Source organism: Zonotrichia leucophrys, chromosome 3 (assembly GCF_028769735.1).
Source record: "Zonotrichia leucophrys gambelii isolate GWCS_2022_RI chromosome 3, RI_Zleu_2.0, whole genome shotgun sequence".
NCBI lineage: Eukaryota > Metazoa > Chordata > Aves > Passeriformes > Passerellidae > Zonotrichia > Zonotrichia leucophrys.
This window is the reverse complement of record NC_088172.1, coordinates 3,570,217-3,592,417: the sequence shown is the minus strand read 5'-3', so window position 1 is coordinate 3,592,417 and position 22,201 is coordinate 3,570,217. Positions and strand designations below refer to the sequence as shown.

The window sequence follows — 22,201 nt, the reverse complement described above, 5'->3', positions numbered from 1 at the left end:
AAACCAAAGTTGCCAAGGGAAGTACAAGGATAAAATGAATATAGCAAGCAGCTTTGAAAATTTAATTTTTATCATGCATTTCTGATTTTTTTTGATGTTGTGCTACTTAAAAGATTTTAATATAGATAGTTTTTCATCTGATTGCTAATAAGAAGCTGACCAGTGTCCATATTCCCAAAGACATTTTTGTGTCCCAAAAGGGATGCTCTAACAAGCTGACCCCAAGACAGCAGTCTATAAGCTGTGGCCCAATTATCCTTACTGCTGCCTATACACGATTTTAATTGAAATGAGTAGGAGTTTCATGTGAGCAAGTAGCTGAATAATCAGTCTTGGTTTCCATGCCCTCTCTGGCACTTCCCCAGCAACATGCTCATTGTGCTTTCAGAGCCCTGCTCTCTCAAATGAAGACAGTGGTTAGGAAAATTATAAAGTGGCACCATGCAGAATAGGCAGGGTGTTCCTAGTCTATATTTGTTTTACATGCATGAATAATATTATTAGTGGAGACTTGTGAGTCAATTCTGTTGGCCTGATTCATCAGTATATGTGGAAGGATCTAAGTATACAGATAACAAAATGAGCTTCTGTTATTTTGAAAAGTCTCCTTCTTAAACAGCACACATTTAGTTTCAAAGGATTTAAGGGATATTGTGACTTCAGGACTCTCACAGGAAAAAGAAAATAAAAAAAGTTTAAAAATCATTTGAGAAATTCAGATGAACATAAGAAAAATCTGTCCCTATTCTGTAAAGACTTCCCTATATGCTTTATTGTATTCTGTTCTTCATGTTGACTTAAATATCTGAAATAACAAAGGCCTTTAATATACTCTGCAAGTACTCTAAGTACATCTTCCAGATGACAAACCTTCCATTTTCTTCTTTACAGATCCTCTTGGAACCAGGGGTGATACAGGACGTCCTAGCAGCTGGGAGTCATTTGCAGCTGCTGGAGCTTCTCAGTTTATGTTCTCACTATCTCATTGAGGTGAGGCTTTTTGGCCTGATCAGCTGTTTCTGTTGGTACACTTTTGTTTCAAGCCTAATTTCAATAGGAGACCATTAGTACAATACCTGATGTAATCTAAATGGCAAAAACTGGATTTCAGTAGATCTGCATTTTGGGTGTAATTTGGGTATCAGTTTATGGTTGATGCTTTATCCCTCCATCCATTTTGTCCATTTAATTCCTGAAAGCAAGAATGGTCACACGATTCCCCTTTTTACCAGGGAATTTGCCACCTTCTTCTTCAGTGTACCAAATGTGAAGATATTTCCCTATTAGGATCATGAGTATTGTGACAAATTCAGATGTGTAATTCACAACAGAATATTGACATTTATTCCAGGGCACTACAGCCTCTCACTGAAGGAATAGGGCTTGTTTTAATGTTTTAATGGCACCTTATTCTCAACGAGCCTTATGCCTGTAATGCCAATTCCTTTATCAAACAAAAAAATTGAGTTGTGGTAAAGATTTTTTTTTGAGCTTGGCTTGTATAGGAAATGGCAGCAAGAATGATGGTATGATGGTAGCAAGAACATGGCTTTGACGGGTATCTGTGAAAAGCCTTCTAAAAATAAAATGGCAATAGCAGTTCTACAGAGCTGTTTGCTCCTGTCAGTAACTTTTCATCACTGTTTCTGAAATGGGATGTGTTAACTGCACCTGGGCACCACTTGGGCATGGAGATGCACATCAGCACAGTGCTCTCAGTGTGCACTTGCCTTCCCACAGTGTAGCTGCCTTTGAGCAGTGGGAGTGTGCTTGGCAGCACGCTGAGCTCCTGAGCACCAGGGGCATGCAGCATCTCCTGCTAAGAACTTCAGGATGTACTTGAAGGCTTTGTGTCTTACAGGGAAAGAATCTGTTCTTTGAGTGTTAACCTTAGGAAACACTTCAAAATGTATATTCAGATAATAAGTTGGTATTATTTTGTGCTTTATATTAATTGATTTAATTTTTTATTTAATTGATTAGAAAGTTAAAGGTGCTGACAGAGGGCTGCAATTGTTTTTGGTTTTGTTTTAGGAATGCAGGAAGAGATTTAATTTTTCTGAGAAAACAGACATGGGTTGTCATGGGAAAGATGATTGGTTTGAGAAATAAGAACTGTGCAATACCAAATAAGCCACAAGACTATTTGACCTACTGACTGTCAGGCAGGCATGAGAAAGATATAAATCTAACACATGTAGTCATACACAATGTATTTAATGGTCCTCAAACACACCAGTCAGTGTATGTCTTTGATGCTTATGTAGCTCTTACTTTGTCAGAAATTGAACTAAAGAGACTATTACAGCAGAGAAGCTACAGAAAATATTAAAGAGTAGGAAAAAGTTGGTTTGTTGTGCTCATCAGGTAGCGATGTGAGAGGATGTAGGTGTATACTCAACATAAACCCTTGTGCTAACTTTTCCTGTTTAGGCTAAACTAAAACTTCTTTTTATTACCTATGTTGAGTAGCCTCTGGTATTTGTAGCTCTTCTCTTAGTATCATCTTAATACTTTTAATCCAAATGCCATTGCAGGGGAAAGACAGGAAACTACAGAGTTAGAAGTGCTTTGAATCTTGGCCTTAATGTGCAAACTATAGTCAATTATTTAGAAATAAATTGCTAATGAATTTAAAAAATGAATCAACCCCAAAATCACACTAGCCCCATAAAAAACCCAACACTTTGGAGGTAGTGAATATTTCTTCCAAATGACTCTGTGATTAACAGAGCACTAAAAATTTTCTGGACATGACAGTCAGAGAAACCTTTAGGTTGGAAAAGCCCTTTAAGATGAAGTGCAACCACAAAATAACTTGGAAAATAATCAGAGGCACTTTAATTCCTCTCCTGCTAGTGCTTTTCCTGTTAATTTCATGTCTTTTGATGCATTTGGCTCATGCATATGTTTATTTGCATGCTTTTTCCATTTCTACAATTTCTACAAGATTACTGTGTCTTTCATGAGTCATGGAAACCATAACGTTGTGGTCTGCAGTTGCTGTGGGATGTGTGAAAGATGTGAAAAAGCACTGTTGTGCCTTGAATAGTGTGCCAGGGTGGGATAACTGGAGCTACACTGCACTCAAAATAAAGAGGAAGTGGGACCCAGTGTCCAGATTTACAGTAGTTGAGATAAGGAATAAGGTAGTGGACGAAGGGGAAAAAAGAGGAGAGTATGTGGTGGAAGACAAAGAGCAGTGCTAGTTCTGTAACCTATTTTTGAATCAGGATCTCATCATAAAGGTTTGGAATCTGCATGCCACATGTGTGAGGTGGCTGTAGCTTATACCACATTGGGATTTAGGCTGTATTTTACTCTTTTTACAGTATTTTTTTACCAAGTTCACCTCAGCAAGGCATACATGTAGACAAATCTGCAGTCTGCATAGATCACAGTAAGAATTTACCTGTCTTGTTTGTTTGTATGGTTGCAGTCCATGCAAGTAATCAGCCTTGAGTGGTTGCTGCAAGTCTTTTTAGCAGAGGTCAACAAGGTACTGCACGTACCTTAAAACTGTGACATCTTTCAGGTCCAAACTAATTAAATCAAAGATCTGTTTATGTTCTACATATTACTGTGTGACTTTAAAAAATAGCTCTTGCTTTATTTTAGTACTATCTGCAAATGAAATCCAAGTAGATAAAGAGGGCTTCCTTAAAACCACTTATCCTCTCTGCATTTGGTAACTGGGATGCCTTGTCACCCCGTGTGCTGTGATACAGATGCTGTAAAGGGAATAGTGCTTGCCCTTTCCCTTCTCTCTGATGAACAAGTGTGCCAGAGTTCTTCATTTACAGTGCTACTGAATTTCTTTCATGCTGTTTTGGATTGTTCAGCTATCATGAACTTAGCTTAGCTTAGTTTAGCCTGCATTCAGGAAATACAGTGTGTGGGATCTAGCTGTCATTTATTGTTGTGTAATGATGACACAGAGTTTTAACTTGCTAGGATTGCCTTTAACTGTTTTGATTAGACCAAGCTTTTCCTGTATGAGTGCTGCTCTTATTGTTAGCACTTGTTCCAGCTCTTCTCTAGATCTTCCAGCCTGACAGTTCATTGGAACTGTCTTGAACACTTTCATCTCTTTTTGATACTTTTATCTGGGGCCTGTAATAATGCCATGCATTTCAATAAGGATGGAGTTTTTTGGCTACAAATGCAATTGGCATTGCCTGTTCATGTATCTGTTTCAAGGCACATTGGTAGTCTATGAGGTTCCAAAGAATACTGTAAAGATCTGATTCATCTAAGGTGATTGCTGAAGTGTCTGATTGTCAAGAATTATTTCTAGTTCACTGAGGACAGAATAATTTCCAGCCAATGCTGACTTTTATACTGACTGGTCTTTAAGGAATTTCCTCTTGGTTGTATCAGAATAAACAAAACATTATTTTGACTATGACAGATCCTCTTTTTTATAGACTAAAGAGCTTAGAGGACTTTAATGTTTTGATGAATTTAAAAAAAGAATTCTTTAACAAATTGTTTAAATTGCATTTATGGCATTTTTTTTAAAGAGTTCTCAATCAAAGGAAAGACAGGAAAAGTGAGAGGAACATTTTCTCCCTACCCTCAATTAGGCAATGCAGTGGAGGTTTCTGCCAACACTACTAGTTTATTAAATGCATTTTATCATCTATAAACTTCTCGTTATCAAATGTTCTGTAGCATCTAATGTTGATTCAATATTTTCATTTGAAAACTCATGCTCATTTTAGATTTGATCATTTACTAGTTTTCATTTTAAAACTATGCTTTTATGGTAAATAATATTTTTATGGTAAAATATTATTGTGGTAAAAAATATTTTCTTTATTTGCAAAGAAGAGAAATGCCCAAGTATTCCCTACTTTTGGTCTTAATTCCAGCTTTGTGTAGTGCAAACGTCTCCCCCCATATCAGCATTTTCATATCTTGAATTATGATTATTCCACAACCTCTGCTGTTTGGGGGTTTTGTTTCTAGCTTCATTTGTAGAAGGAGACTCTTTTGAAGCATGCTGATGTATTTTATTTGAGATACATACATATTCATGAATCTCTCATGTCATCTGCATAATTCTCAGGTACATTAAACATTGAAACAAGGCTTGTAAGAGCACACATCTGTCTCAGGCTGAACAAACGGTAAGGCAATGCATTTTCCTTAACTGCTGCAGAGGTGTGGGAGAGCGAAAGGCTTGAACTTGGTGTTCCTTCAGTGGCACTAAGGTCTGTGATCACCCACACAGCATTTGCTTGTAGCCTGCACATCCAGTTCTCTTAGGTTCTTGTTTTCCAGGTTCTTCCTCCAGCTCAGTTTGATTGTCAGTTTTGGCTGAGGTATTTCAAAGGGCACTAATGCAGAGAGCCGCAGCCAGTAGAAAAACTTGGAAATAAAACAGGAATGGGTTATCTGAATATCTCCTTTGCCTTTTAAAAATGGACCATGTTTGTCACATGATTTAGGAAAAAGCAAGATATAACGAATCAAAGGCATTAAATGTGGTGGCCATCTGAAAAGGGGCTTTTTAAATGGAACTGTAGAGAACATGGTATTAGGTAATGTGTTTGTGATGACCTATTTTGCACTTTAAAGCTTGTGAATGTTTTTCTGAAGGATATGTGACAACTTTATTCTTATGCAAGAGAATAAATGTGTTAAACATTTATTCAGAACATAAAAATGTTTGTTTCATGAGTATGTCTGAGTTACATAACTGCTTGTAGATCTGAGAAATTTTTGTCTTTTTCCTCAACTGTTTGTGTATTCAGTACCAGAGAGCCACAAACTGCAAATTATTTCAACAATCAAAGAGTCTTGATAAGGAGGGAATGCTGTCGAGAGTGTAAGTTTTTAATGGAATTTCCGTCTGCTGATCAACAACAGCTCAGTATTGTGTGGGTAGTAATTGGTTTTTAAAGCAGAGGTTGATTTCCACTGGCATTCAGGGATCTGGGATATTGGACTGCCCATAATTGAACTCTCAAAGCTAAGTGATTTTTATGTATATTCTGAAGTATAATATTTTTTTTCAGTGGAGTTCTAGGTACATCCTGAATTACAGTCATGGTATGATACTTGTGAGTGAGGAGTTTAGAAGTTGCAGAGCAATCCAAAGCAAAGCTTAGACTCATTTCTGAGAGGCAGAATGTGGCATTACTGTTAGATTGCATTTATCCCTTTAATTTTCTGTTGACAAATTAGGCACCTTTTGTGAAGAACAAATTAAGTTTACACACTGGACAGAGTCAGGGATATAATTTATGTTATGTATATTGGTTGGACAGTGGCATAGTTTCAGTACAGACTTATTTGAAGCGACTGTCCTTGCACTTTATTCTGGAAATTATTTATTATTCCCATAGTTCCTTAATTCTGGAAATTATTTCTTATTCTCATAGTTCCTTGGAGGAGCAGGTATAGTAGACATGAACAGTGATGATCCTGATTGCCACTGAAGTTATTCTGAATTGTAAAAATTCTTCTTGGTATCCTAAATGTTTTTTGTGTCAGGTGAACTTGAAGCTTTGATGCCAACTTTCCTATTAGTTTTAAGTGCATTAGGTTCCCTGCTAAATGGTAAATGTACCAGATTACTTTTTTGAAGCTTCATTACTTTAAATGGAACTCTGCTTGCTTGCTACTGATGTCAGTCATGCCATCTTTGAAGACAGCTAATTTAAGATAAAAAGGAAAGAACATGTTAGGTGAGTGACTAAAATAAGCCTGGGCACAGAATTGTACAAGAGCAGTCAACTGGAATTTTCTTGGAACTGCCTCTGTACTGTCCTGCTCTGGATTCTTGTGTACAAAAGCAGACAATGAGGAGGATCAGACTTGGGATACAAAATAAGGTTAATCAACTGACAAATCCTTCTGGAATAATTCATGGTAATAATTGAAGCAGGCAAATTTTCTTGGGTAGGGGCATTTGATTTTTAATGTTCTACTCTAATGGTCAATTTAGGTTTAAAAAACAAATTTTTTTCCTGGTGTACAAATTCCTAATGATCTAAATATTTTCTTCTAATTTTAAACTATCTGAATGTGTTGTAGATTGAAATATGTTACTGTTTTTAAATGGAAGAAGCTACAAATGAATTTGTGTGCAGATTAAAAGGAGTGTGCATGGTTTATATACGTGGGTAAGCCAGAGCTTCAAAGCTATTTATTTTTCTTAAACCAAACTTCTCCATTTGGAATGGTGCCAGTGACAATCCCAACTTTCACTAAGATAAACTCCTTCAGAGATGAATTAATTCCTACACCAGAGATTGAGAGCATCACCTTTGTATTGCTAGAAGCCCCAGATCAGTTGGGATTTTAGCTCCTGGGTTTTTCATATAGAGCAAATTAAACTGCTGGAAAGAAAATCTAAAGGTCATCTAGCAACCAAGCCTTGCTTTTTTTAACTAATACTGAGTTTTTAATCTAAGTGCATGCATGCACACTCTGCACACTCCCCTCAAACCCCAGAATTAGTCACCACCAGCAAGCTTAAGTCTACCAACTTTATCCTGTGGTGAAGTAACCTTCCTATGCTAAGAATACAAAGTAGACAAAAATAATGTCTTACATTTCGCTGTTTTTAAGTGTTACACAACCAGTTGTTGCTGTGCTAGCCTGCTATTTTTTGAAGGAGCAAGTTTTGTCAGCTGTTGTCATTGAGCTATTGATAGTCATTAGAGCAGTTCTTGAACAAAACTCAAAAATAACTTGGGGATTTTTTTTCTGTTATCTCTTTAATACACTGATACATTTCAGAGATAATAATCCATATATATGAAATGTGGTTCCACTAGTGAGGATTCCAACTTAAAATGAGACTCAGGAAAAAAATGATGGTGGTTTTCTTTTTTTCATTTTTCAATTGGTATCAGTGAGGAAGTTGAAAATATACCAAAGTGACAATACCCAGTCACTTTGAATCCCATTCTTACTATAATCCACTTGCTGCTATTTATCTGCAGTGTGTATTGAAACTGATGATGGATGTGTAAAAAAATGATGCTGCAGCATCTAGGTTAACTATTGCTGGCAAGATCAGAGCTCCCAAGCTGTCTAGGTAGTTGTGTGGATACACATTGCCAGTCCTGTGCAGCAAAGTTACAGGAGAGGTCACAAACTGGGGGGAGACAGTTAGTGCTGGATCTGCCATCTCTTTGCAGGTTCTGTCAGGAGGGGCAAGCAGCTTTGGTGTGTGTTTTAAATAGGAACAGGGAAACTGTATGGCTTCACAATTTCCCTCCCTGCCCTTCTCATGTTGTCATTTTAGCCAGTGTAGACTCTTTAGATGACCTTTTTGTCCATCATTCCCTGAAAGATTTCTGCTTCTGGAATCTTTCCAGTATTTTTATAAAGCTGTAAACAGTGGCTGATGAATGCCAGAATGCTTAGTGTACAAAATTGTTCTTTAGTTTTATTGCCATCTGATCGATACTAATATTTTATGTTCTCCCTGTCCCTCCCTGTCCCCAGTGTAGTTCACTTTAAATTCTCCTTACAAGTTGAGGCAGTTTGGATGCACTTCCAAAATAGAAATATTTGTAACTGGGTAGTACAGCTATCTTTATCTGCTTGTATTCTCAGCAACATTCTTAGAGGTCTGGAGGAAAATTTCGTTTATTGCAAGAAATGACACCCAGAATGGCTGAACTGGACTTGAAATGAGGCAGTCAGGGCTTTCCTACCTGGGCCTGGGCAGCAGGTGGCAGTGTGAGTCCATAACAGTTTCAGCAGAGAAATTCAAGCTAAAATCAGAAAAAATGAAATGAAAAATTATTTATTTTTACTCCATATTAGTCTTCTGACCTAATCAGTAAAAAAGTCATTATTCACACAACACTGGGCAATATGCATTGTAATTTTTAACAAATAATAGGAAACTGTTAATGTTTTCAAAGGAAATACAGTTCTGTCTTGTGCAGCAATGGTCATTTATCACTGCACTTTGTGAAATCACTCATTTGTTCTAATTTGAATGTAAATGACTCTAAGGTTTTACAAATAAGGTGACAGACTCACATAAATGTAATTGCAGGGTTCATCTCTCTCTTTTTATATATCACTCATTAAGTTATGAATTAAATACATCGTATTAAACCAGGGGCATGTCCAATGATGATATTGTAATGGCAAATTACTCTATGCTATTAGAGGTGTATTTTTTATTCATGGACATTAATTTGTCATTAAGCGGCATTAGTTTAGCACTTTTATGTGGAAGACGTGACCTGAAAGAGGAGACTTACAGCTCTAATGTGAAAGAAGAGGAATATAGGCACCAGACATAGAGAGGGGTTTTTTACCTCCTGGAAAGAAACAGAGAAAAATTTTCCTTACATTTGTTTTCATCTAAAGCAATTTGAGTTGTATTAAGCCATTTTAGCAAAGGTATTTCTGAAACAAGAAAATCCTTTGATTATAAAGTATTTACAATATGGGAAAAGCCAGAATGCTAAGTACGAAATGGTGACTATAAATCATTTGTAACCTATGAACCTGAAGAGAACATTGGGCTTGAAGTGAGTTACAATCTGATTTTATCTCAGAAGTATCGCTGTGGTAGAGAGCTAATTGTTCATCCTTTCTTTCCTCTATACTAGCTTATCCAAAATAGAACTGATATTTTTCATTCTTCATTGTGAAGTAAATATCTTTTACCTCTTCTTTACTCTATTTTTAGATACACTGTTATTATTTTCATGGGAGTCACTTTCAAATTCTAAATGAAACAGCAAAACTTTTCTTAAGAAAATGAATGAGAAAATGTATTATTTGATGGAATTTTAGGAGGCAACTTAGCACTTAAAACATTATGCTAAGGAAAATAGTGAATGATTCAGTCTGCTCTGTCTTTAAAAGATGTCAGAAATACCCCATAAATTTAATTTTTCAGTCAGTTTAATAGAAGAGACTTTCAAAAGTTAGGTTTATTTAATGGTGAAGAAGGACTGAAGTAATGAAGATCCAAGTTAATACATTCTCCAATTATGCAGTATTTGCATTTTTTGTAGACTATCTCTCATTGAAGGCATAAGAAATCTGGACTTGATACAAACCTATGTATTTAGCAGTTGATACCTTGACCCACCATTTTTTATGTTTTTCTGATGGCTTAATTGTTACTGTGTGATCCATCTACCTGAACTGCTTACAACATACTCAACTAATTGTGCTAGTTAAGAAGAAAGATTTGTAAGGAAAATTACCTAAGCCCATGTTATGTATAAGTAGCTTTAGAAATGGAAGTGTTCCAGATTATCATCTCTTTTTAATTACTGTTTAATACTGTTAAACCATTTGTGTTTATAGGGGATCACAAAGAAAGAGACAAGTTCCATATAAGGCTGTTGATGTTTTCCAGTAGATCTTGTAGCAGCAGTAAATGAAGCAGCATTTTAGCACATTCCATTATTTATGGTATTTTGTTTGCACAACTGCATGAGTAGAATTTGTATTTTGCTTTTGATTAGTGATGTAGACTAACTCAATTTAGAATAAAGAGACCCTTCTGGTCCAAGGTATTGAAAAGGCCTTAAAACCAAAATGAATATAAATGTATACATGCTGTAATGACTTACTGAATCTTCAGCTAGTATTATCAGGGCTTTAAAAGTTATAAATTGTCCTCAATCTTCTCACTAATTCTAGAAATTAAAGATCCATGCCTAAAGATTAGTGGCATCAACTTTATTAACCATCAATAACATCCTGTGAGTGTTTGTTATTTCAAACATTAAAAACATGAGAAATGCCTGTAACTTCATTCACCTGTTTTCTTGTGTAATATATTCAAAACATCTGTTTATTAATTTGGAGGAAATTTTTGCTAAATTTCCCATCTGTTTAAACAGTTTTATGGAATTTGTGATTTCTGTCACAAGTGTGTCTAGCTGTATAAGCAGCATTAGATCTTAAACCAGGACTTTTATTTACATTTCAGTAGGAACTGAATTGGTAACACATAGAATTCTTTCTTCCTTGTAGAATGTTTTCTCCTTGATAATTGGAAGCACTGTCTATTCTAATTATGTAAGTAAAGGGCCTTGAGTTTCCATGGCATCTCAGCATACCTGATTATCATGGGAAAGTATTGTAGTAACCTCAGGTATGTTCGGTTGCCAGTGGTCACTAGGATTGGAAATCCAACTGACTTGGCATGTTGTGGATATGAAAAACACCAGGGGGACAGGCCTACTGTCATACACCATGCCTCAAATCAGTGTTTATATGTGTTTGTATTTGGGTTTGCCTGCTTCTCAGTATTTTTACTCATATTTGAAGCATTACCATCTTCATAGGGAACTGAAGTATGTAGGAAGTACATGTATGCAATGATGATGTCCAGGACCCCTGAGACTGCTACTGAAAGTTTACTGTAACCAAACACTTAAAATTATTTGGCTTTCCTAGGTACTGTTGTGAGTGTTAACTTCCATGTATTCCTAATCAAGTTCTGGACTCACATTGCACCATTCAGCCCTGGACCAGAACTTGTTAAACTGGTTAAAAATTTTCTTGAAAAGGAGCAGAGCAAGTAGCAAAAATGATCAATATATGAATATTTTGAGATGGGAGAAAACAAACAGTATTAGACATATATAACCTTTTATAAGCTGTTGGTAGGGTTTTGCTTATAAGTGTGGTTGAAATCTTTGAAATTTGAATGTTTTAGCAACATTTCTTACTGAAATTCCTATTTGAAAAGGACCAACTTTTATAAAATTGCATGGAACAATCATTGGCTAAAAACTTCTTTGGTAAGCGGTAGTTAATTTTTGAAAGCAGTGACTTTTCTGCAGAAGTACATTCTTTTTGAAGCAACTCAGCTATGTCTTATTTTTAAATGCCCTTCCAAGGTTCTGTGAAAGAGTGTTACAGCATGGGGCAGGTTGGAAGGTAACATGATGGGTTGTCTGGTCCAAGCTTCCTGCTCAAGCTGGGTCATCCTGCAGCACAGGGCACAGGATTGTGGGCAGACAGTTCTCAAATATATCCAGTGATGGAGACTCCACAACCTTTCTAAGCAACCTGTTCTAGTGCTCAGTCACCTGCACAATACAGAAATTTTTCCTCCCATTCAGGTGGAACTTCCTATGTATCAGTTTGTGTCTGTTGCCTGTTATCCTATTGCTTGGCACCATGAGGAAGAGCTGGCTCCATTCTCTTGGCACTATTCCTTCAGATATGTTGTTGAGATCCCCTCTCAATCGTCTCTTCTTGAGGCTGAACAGGCCCAGTTCCCTCAGCCTTTCCTCATACCAGAGATGCTTCAGTCCCCTAAACATCTTTGTGTAGCCCTTTGCTGGACCTGCTCCTGGAGTTCCACATCTCTCTCTCTCTCTGAGGAGCCCAGGATTGGACACAGCTCTCCAGATGTGGCCCCACCAGGGCAGAGTAGAGGGAGAGGATCACCTCTCTTGACCTGCTGGCAATGCTCTTCCTAAAGTACCCCAGGACACTGTTGGCCTTTTTGGCCACCAGGACACACTGCTGCTTATGGACAGCTTACAGTCCACCTGGACTGCCAGGTTGTTATCCACAGAGCATTGCCTTGCTTCATTCTATTATGTTTAAAGGGAAATGCTGGAGAGGTGCCTTTCAAACTCTACAGGATTGAAGTCCTGGCATGTATCTGAACTTGTGAACACTTAAAACTGGGCCTACAATGAGTTGTTCAGCTTATAAAGGTGGTGTCTTTTATGGTGAAATCTTGAAGTCAGTGAGAATTCTGTCATTTGGTGGTGTTAAATATATTGATTAAATATTCTTATCTTCTCTGTGGAAAAAAAAAAGGCTTTATGCTAAACAAGAGATTCTGACTGTAAGCTGTTTGATATTTGGAAGTGAGGGATTGAATTATTTTTTTTTCTTGGTAAGAACTGCTAGAAACAAATGGGCAAAAGTTATCATGATCTTTGAATACTCAGGCATTACTGCTGGTGCTGGGCACCTTCAGCAGTGTGAACATTCACATGTATTACTTTTGGGAGGACTTGTGACTTGTTTAGTGCTACGGAAGGTCAGATGTTGGAAATCAAACTGGATGTTGAGTCAAGGCCCATTTTTTTCATTTCACCCTTTCTGAAAGTCTGACTTTTGAAAGTCAGACTTTAAATAATTTCTGACTAAAAGAATGACAGGTAAACCCCTAGTCAATAATGCTCAAAATGTGCTTAGCCTGGGAAAAAAAGGAGGCTCAGGGGACACCTTATCACACTCTACAACTACCTGAAAGGAGGTTGTAGCCTGCTGGGGGTCCATCTCTCCTCACAGGCAACCAGCAACAGGACAAGAGGACACAGTCCTAATTGTGCCAGAGGAAGTTTAGGTAGGACATTACGAAACAATGCTTCATGAGATGAGAGATTTGCTGTTGGAATGGGCTGGCCAGGGAGGTGGTGGAGCCACTGTCCCTGGAAGTGTTTAAAAAAGACTGGATATGGCACTTAGTGCCTTGATCTACTTGACAGGGTGGTAGTTCATAGGTTGGACTTGATGACCTTAAAGGTCTTTTTCAGCCTGGTTAATGCTGTGATTCTGTGAAAGACAAGCAAACTCCTCTTGATCTTCACATGTCCAGATTTTTTTTAAAAATTCAGTGGTTCTTCCAGATTTTTCTCATTCTTTTACTTTTCTGTCTATTTATGGCCTACCACTATTCCTTTTAATGCTGTATATCTCCTGAAATTGGTTATGATTAATACATTGTAAACCTACTAATAACACAGCTCCTAGTTGCAGGAGAAAGAGATCTTCTTTTCACTTCGTAAATCTGGGGAAAGAGAGGTGGAGAGAGTTTGTTTTTTTTTTTTTTTTTACTGGGGTATAATGCCTATACAGTACAGATTGTAGACATTTTGCTAATATATTGAACTGAATATGTAAGTTAAAATTCTGTTAAAGTTGGTGAAGACAGGAATTATCTAGCTACTAGAGCACTGGAGTGAGTTCCAGGCATTTGAGGTTCTCTGCTTTGTATATTCTGCATCCTGTGAAATCTTTTTAAATTATTCTTCTGCTTCTCCTTTTTTCCTCTGTAAAATGAGAATTTGCCTTGGTTTAGTGCTATGAGCAACAAAAATAAAATTCTTAGTGATTTTTGAGCTGAGGTCAGATATTGCAGGAGCACAGTGATACCTGAACAAATAACAGTTTTCCAAATAAAATGGAAATGTTGCCTTTTTATCATTCACATACTTACAGTCAGGTTCTTTTAACTGCTGAGTACTCTCATATCTTCCTGCAGCTGCAACAAGTCTCTTGCTTTTGAGAGGAATGAGAAACCATTATGACCCCAGCAGTCAAATTGCACAAATATTTCCTTCTTTACCTGTACAGACAGTTGTCAAAAAAACTAGTTTTATTGCAGTCTTTTTTTTTTTTAAATGAAGAGCTGCAAAATGTACATAATCCCATGAAGCCAATGCAAACAGTCCTGTACTTTCTAGTTCCTTGTCCAGGGCAGCTCTGGTCCTACATTCATGCACCAGAAACTGTTTTCTGAAGATTTAGTTAGAGCTATTTTTTCTTTCATTTATTTTCTCCATGTTATAAATATCTTTGCTCAAGATCAAATCCTCCAGGAGTCTTTCTTTAAAAAACTAACTTGAGCACCTGAAATCTTGCAAGGTTGGTTTTCCAACCTGTAGGTTTTAAGTATCCCTAAAGTTTGGACTTCAGAACTGGGACCAATAATTGAAGATTAGATTTAAAATGTAATATTGAAGCAGAAAGAGGGCTTATTTCTTTTATTGTGCAGTACTAGGTGTGCATTTTATGACATGAACTTTTTTCTTTTCTTTCTTTTTTATTTTTGCCACAGCATTGTTCTGAGGACTGATGTTACTATTTATGACTGCTTCTTAGTGCCTCCTGATGGCTTGTCAGTGTTGTTCCAAATAGAGCCTGGTATATTTTCTGTATTATGTTACTGGTTCCCAGATAGCCTGACAATACTCATGCTGTCCTTGCACAGTCTTCTGCAGACCAAACTTATCATTCACTACTTCAATTAAACTGTTAACAGTGTTGGATCAAAATGGATTCCTTGAGGACTTTTGTCTGTCAAAGTTATACTCATTATTGAGTTATCCTGCACTGGATGGGTTCAGTGTTTCAGCAGATGGAATATCAAATACTGCCTTAAAATTCTAAGGAAGTTTTGTTGCTTTCGGTTCTTTTGCAAACATTTCTGAGATTTGAATTGATCTGTGTTAAATAACCTGTTATTCCACGTATTTTAGGCAATTTGTTTAATTCTCTGATGTTATTAGATGACCAGCTCACTATAGCTACCCTTTTCTAAAAATGTGATGGGATTTTGGACTGAAAAGTTCAAATAAGGTATTACTGAGCGTATACAAATTATTTTTCTAGAGGCTTAATGAGGGGTGTCAGTGAAAGTTGTTCACAGGGATGGCAACTCCTATGATCTATTTCCATTCTGAATATTTTTAATATGGAAGAGCAATGGTCTTTTCCTGTCAGGCTCGTTCTTAATAATGTATAATGAGCTTTTAGGGATGTTTTCAAGAGGTTTCAAGTGATTCATCTTGAAGCTGGAAAACTTCAGCTTGACTTATTAAATGTTGGCAAAATAACAAGCTATTTTTAAAAAGGCATTGTAGAGGGAAACAGTCAGGTACACTAATACCTCTATTAACAGATATATCAGGAATGTTAATTTTTAATTTTTTTCCTGTCTCTATCTGTCCTCCATGCTGGTAATGGAGATTCGAATTAAGAGTAAAAATCGCACTTTAATGTACTGTGAATTAGAAATAATTTTTCTTTTTCTATTTTCTATGTCTAAAAGTTTTCATACTTAATACTGTTTTAAGACTTACTTTGGTTTGCAGTATATTAAGGAGGATTTACTTCCCTACTTTTCACAGAATAGAATAATGAAATCATTAAGGTTGGAAAATACCTCCAAGATGGAGTCTGACCTTTAACCAAACACCACCATGTCAGTTAACCATTGCACTAAGTGCCATGTCCAGTTGTGTCTTGAACACTTCCAGAGAAGGTGCTTCCACCACTTCCCTGGACAATCTGTTCCAGTGCTTAATCACCCTCTCAATGAAAAAATTCTTCCAGGCATCCAACCTGAACCTCTCCTGCTGCAGCTTGAGGAAATTTCTTCTCCTGTCACTGGGAGAAGAGACCAACCCCTCCCACCTGGCTAGACCCTCCTTTCAGGCAGTTGTAGAAAGTGATGAAGTCACCCCCAAGCCTCCTTTTCTCCAGGCTGACCACCCCCAGCTCTCTCAACCACTCTTCCTATCAGTCACTCTCTACACCCTTCATCAGCTCTGTTGCCCCTTTCTGAACCCTCTCCAGCCCCTCAATATCTTTGTTGTAGTGAGGGGCCCAGAACTGGTCACAGCACTCGAGCTGTGTCCTCACCAGTGCTGAGTGCAGAGGGACATTGCCCCAGCCCTGCTGGTCACACTATTGCTGATACACTATTGCATCCTGGCCTGCCAGGATGCCACTGACCTTCTTGGCCACCTGGGCACTGCTGGCTCTTGTTCAGCTGCTGTTGAGCAGCGCCTCCAGGTCCTTTTCCACTGCACAGTTTTGCAGCCCCCAGCCTGTAGTGCTGCATGGGGTTGTTGTGGCCAAAGTGCAGGACTTGACCTTGTTGAATCTCATACTGCAGGCCTCAGCCCGTTGATCCAGATACAATTTGAAACAAGTCTTAAAAATCATTGAAATAATTTCCCCCCAGTAACTGGTATGGAATGGGACAATTACAAGATCTGTTACTCAAAGACACAATGCAATTAAAGAAGTGATTGGAAAATAGTTTCTGAGCATCCTCAGTAGAATCGAATAATAATTCCCATTTGTAATATATTGCATTAGTTCTGTCAGAGTGGCTGTTTCTGAGTGACTGTTTCTGAGTCTCACTTGAGGACCAAGTTCACAAAGACTTTTCATGTATTAAATCATATGGTGACTAAGACCTACTAATGTCATAGCATCAAGAAAAAGGCTGTTGGACTTTCATACGAGATAATTTATAAAGCTGAGGAAGTATTATTTTGTATTTATGCTATTTTACAAGGTACTGCTGAAAAATCAGGAGTACTGGGAAGAGTTTGTCCATGCCGAAGAATTAAGTGAAATCAAAACTGTGAGAGATGTATAAAAGGTCAGCTAAGATGATCAGGAAGACCTACTGTAGATGAGGAGATTAGACCTTTTCTTTTTTAGTCTAGTAAAATGAGGGCTGAGGAGGAATATCCTTGTTTTCTGTAAATGTGTCAAGGGAGGAAATACTGAGGGGGGGGATCAGGGAGAGAAACATTGTGCTGTTAAATCTAAAAGATCATTTTGGCACAGAAACAAAGGTATATAAAGTGAGTGAATTAAATGAAATTAAGAGATGGAGTCTCAAAATCAGCTGAGACTTCTTGTAATACTAGTTGGGAACAAGATGGACCTTTCTTAATTTATGCTGAAGGCGTTTTGATGAGTTTGTGGCATAGTGGAAGAATAGACTCCCACTTCTGTATTCTCATGGCCTTAAACAGGAGCCTCTAACCAAAATAAACAAAAAAAAGGAAGTAATAGTATCATACAGTCCTATGGTTTTTCTTCTTCTGGTTTGTAATTATTTATTTTGGCTGCTACTTCTCTAAGCTTTGGGTTTCTAAGGTACAACACTTTCTGGATTTGTCAATATTAGCAACAAAAATACAAAAATGAGAACAGTTACCATAAAAAATTACTGCTTGTTGATGCATTAGCAAGTAGTTTTCAACTTTCCTCTTATACTGTAGTAATTCGAAGGAGCTAGCAAAAATGTAAAATGATAAATCATCTGTAGAGACTATATTCTGCTGGATTTCTGCTGGAATAAAGGATATATGAATGTGTATGAGAAATGTTATTCCTCACAACATTTTTGAAGAAAAGGCAAGCTCCCATAATTGGCAAAAATGGTAAATGTTGATAAATCTCATCAAATCCTTGCTTTGTGTTTCTGCTGTCTGAAATGATAGAAAAGTGCCAGGTCAAGGGTTAGAAGATCTCCATGTTCCTTCATCCCTGTACTTTTATTTGCTAAATACAATATATTGCTACAGTTAGATTGCCAAGAGTAGCTGGTAAGATGTGAAACTTTTCATTTAGGGGGTTCCTATGCCAGGGACACTTAAAATAATTTAAAAAATTCTTATTACAGCATCTGATAACCAAGGGAAAGCAGCTATTGAAACTGCTGTAGAACCTTACCTGTAATTCTTCCACTGGTAGTATGAAAATGTAACTGTGTAGTCTTAATATTCCATTAATTTATTTCTCCCCATGATACACATAATTGTGTATGCAGATTATAAAAGTTATGTATAGTCAGTGTCACCTAAAATATTTAATTGGATTTGCAATTGAAGATATTTGTACTATTTAATAATGTAGATCAAACTGAACTTCTAGAAAATGTTTTCTTTTTTTAGTTTTACATATGGCATGCTTCACTTTCTTTTTTTTGAATACCACACATTTGTGTCATCACATGAGCAATCTAAGAATGTCATGTCTTTCCTCTGTGCTTGTGAAGCTCACAGGCCTCCTCTGTGCCTTCAAAGAGGATTCTCACTAGCAGCAGCCAGCAGGATTAAACCTGAAAACTGGGCAGATATAGAGAAACAATAAGTGAGAAGGGAAATGAATTCTCATAGGGTAGAGGAAAAATAATAGGGCTGAAATGTTTTGATATTGTTGGTCTTTTACTTAGCTCTAGACCTACTTTGAAATAGCAGCAAGGATGCAAATTACCTTTTCATGCTCAAAGGAGAAAACAAATTCAAGAATTACAGGAAGTGGTGAGATAGCAGTGATCTATCAGAAAAATTAATTGTATAAAATGAGTCACTTAAAGCCATCTTTTACTTTGTCTATAAACACATCTGCAGCCTGCACTTATTTCATAATAAGAGGAATCAGTTTAGTACATTGAAAAATTCTGAGCCAGCTGTTCCACTGTGACCAGGCTTCAGCAAAATGCTTTTAATGGCTCAACTTAATGACTTTGGTGTTTAACAGAGGCAAATTTCAAATAAGGTCTAAAATATACTTTTTGTGCTTATGTTTATTATTATGAAATGTTTGTGTCTGTTGCTGTGCTGTTGAGTGTGTGCCTGATCTGTTAGTTCTTAAGTAAATGTGTGAGGTTTTGCAAAACTAAAACCTTTGATATACAAAGAAACAGCTAGACCCAGCAGAACTGATTTTCTTTTATCTTAAAATTGTGTTGATCCCTTTTTTTGTCATTACAATTTTTCATTTTGTTACTATCCCTGATCTATTTAGGGCCATCTTTGCTATGATTTTTGTCAAGGATTTTTTCTGAATGGCGCAGCTGGTTCATAGTATTAAATGTGGCAGAGAACCTGGAGGTGTAGGGTCAAGACCTGTGCTGCTTAAGGATTTTGAATAGCTGTGTCCCTCTCTCAGAGACCTCACACTTGGGCTTCGGGCTTTTTGCTTTAAAGAGGCTGATCCCCTTTTAGAAAAGGGGGGAATAGCATCACCATGCAACTCTTCCCTGCTACAGCAGCAGGGCTAGTCATTTCACACCTTGATTTATAACAGTATTGTAATCTAGGAAGCAGGTGGAGTTACAACTGGTTACGGTGCTTTGGATATTAATGGCTTGGCTTGGCAGTGGAATTCTAAAGCTGTATATACTTTGCTGTTTTAATTATGCATTCATTAAAAGCTTTTATACCCAACAGAATAAAGTAAATATTGTTTGATCTCCGTAGTGTGCTCCCAGACTGTAGATTTGCACAGCAGGGTCTTGATAATCTGAATAAATTGTATTTCCCCAAGGAGTTTATCTTTCAAATAAGGTCATAAAGAAATGCATTCTTTCCCCTTAGTTCTCCTTGTGCTTTTTCTGCTATTTATAACATAGAGCACAGGAATAGAGGTATATTGTAGTCTGCTGTGTACTTGGTTATGATTAATTCTAATTTATCAATCTGTTACATCCTTTTCTGTGGCTTGTGCAAGGCAATTATTCTTTAAAGTAGGAACAAATAAAGATGGTTTTGGAAGCAACTTAAACACAATGTTTATATCTATTTTTCCCTGTTTGACATTTTAGCATATCTCTATACTGAAATGCACCTCTGTATCAAAATATTCACCCTGTCACATCATTTATTTTGAATATTTAATATTGTCATCTTTCAGATTATGTTTGTTTGTGGAAGATATTTTCTTTTATGAGGCTTTTAAATGTCAGCTCATTGTTGAATTGATTTGGCATCTAAAGGTTGGTACTACTGAATCAGAAGACCCTTAGTGAGGAATAATAGATTCCCTTGCTTCAGTGGGGAGATGCAGACTAAGTAGAATGCATGGGATCTCTAAGGAAGTTTCTTATTTTAGAAGTAGACACTGGTAAATAATTTGGACAATTTACTAAATTGGTTTGAGTTCACGGTGAGATTTCAGAACTATTTAAACTTAGTTTTAAGTGCTGTACCTGTAATTTTATACATGTTTTCTTAGCCTGAATGTGTTTCAGCAGTGTAACATGCATCATATTTGAAGACATAGGATCACTACCTTCAGCTCTTAGTGACAGTTCTGCTTGTGTCCTTTAGCTCAAAAAAAGTGGCATATACATAAAAGGTTATGAAGAAGGGGTTAAAAGTTTCAAAAATTTTCAGAAGCCTGGTTTGTAATGCCTGTTTTCCAAGAACATGTACTGCAATACAGTACCACACGAAAGTCACACACTACTTCAAAATTTTATAGATGCTCAGTTAATGCAATATAATAAAATCTGTGGAAAGCAGAGACTGCCAGTACTCTTACTCATGAACACACCTAAATTTCCTGTTAAGTAACCTATTTCACTATTTACCAAAGTTTTTAATTCAATTAAGGTTTTAGCATGAAAAATTTATTCAAATCAGATTGAGCTGACAGTGATTGCTTTGATCCTTCCTGTGGGACTTTTTTAAAGCTAGAAGATAAGGTGCGTTTTTCTTTCATAATTTTATATACTTCATTTTAGACTGTTTTTGAAAATTTGACCACTTATAAGAGCAAAGTTATGTGATCTAGGGTATACATTGAACAATCTCGATGTGACATTTTTGCCTTCTAGGATCATAACTGAGGCAGTAGTGTATAGTACTGTATAAACCTGATTTTCATTTGTAAAACCTAATGAAATATTTGCCCCTTTGTCTGTGAAATACAAACCTGTAGATCAACTCTAACCTTACAAAATCAGAAATGAACATTACTGATTCCAGGCCAAGGCCAATTTTAACAAAACACACTTTCAGTATTCATTAACAAGTAGACTGTGAGTTCAGCTACCACATTATGTTAGGAAGCATCAAAAATCATCTGAAACTTAGTAATGAAAATAAGTAAACACATAAGAGCCACCCTCAAAAAAAAACCCCAACTCGCATACATAAATAAGCATTTGAAATAACTTACTACATGCAGTATAAGTAACTGGTGAGATTTTATTTATACATCCATAAGTATATTTGGCCTCTTTAACTGTAAGACAGCTTTCATAAGAGCAACTTTGATTGCTTCTGATTTGAGAGGATAGGGGAGTTTGGAACTCATGAAAAATATCCAAACCTAAAATGAAGGCTTACCAATGTCTTTCAGATTTCCCTGAAAATGTAAAGTTTTTTCAGAGGTGGATTGCATTTGTGTGTCTCATTACTGAGTCTCTCTAATAGAGGATCCTGTTATGTTATCTCCAGTATTTTCCTCCTCTGAAGTCTGCTAAAAGCCACCTCTCCTTCTCAACCAACACTTAGTGGGGTTTATTCAGGCACGTATTGTAGTGGGACTGTTGATCCTCAGCTCACAATGCTTGATTATTTATTTATTTATTTTTTATGTCCCTAGACATAGCCATTGACCGCAAAAGAGCTCAATAAATACACTCTGAGCTCTTCTAAATTTCTTTCTGACATTTGGGATTTTTTCAATCAGTGAGTTCTTTGAAAAGATAGTTTTCTGAGCCAGAGACAATAAACTGTGGTTGCTGCTTGTCAAATACTGTGCTGTTTGCTTGGATTAGACTCCTGTGTGTTGTTGTCACCATTACATGGCCATCACAGGAGTGGGGTTGTGAGGTGCCATCTGTGATCTGAAGATACTAAATCACCAAGCAAGCTCACAGACCAGATACTTTTCATGTAGAATT

At 36.8% G+C, this 22,201-nt stretch overlaps 1 protein-coding gene across 10 annotated transcripts in view; it reads left to right on the top strand.

The window, feature by feature from the left end:
• KLHL32 (kelch like family member 32) overlaps positions 1–22,201 on the top strand; it is a 122,386-nt gene that overhangs the window by 58,885 nt on the left and 41,300 nt on the right. For 9 of the 10 annotated variants that reach the window (XM_064707262.1, XM_064707252.1, XM_064707254.1 and 6 more), the window contains one exon: positions 892–990. The exons of the other annotated variant lie outside the window; for it this stretch is intronic. In XM_064707262.1, the coding sequence (XP_064563332.1) occupies positions 892–990 (99 nt within the window). The remainder of the gene's footprint in view (positions 1–891; positions 991–22,201) is intronic. 10 annotated transcript variants of the gene reach the window in all.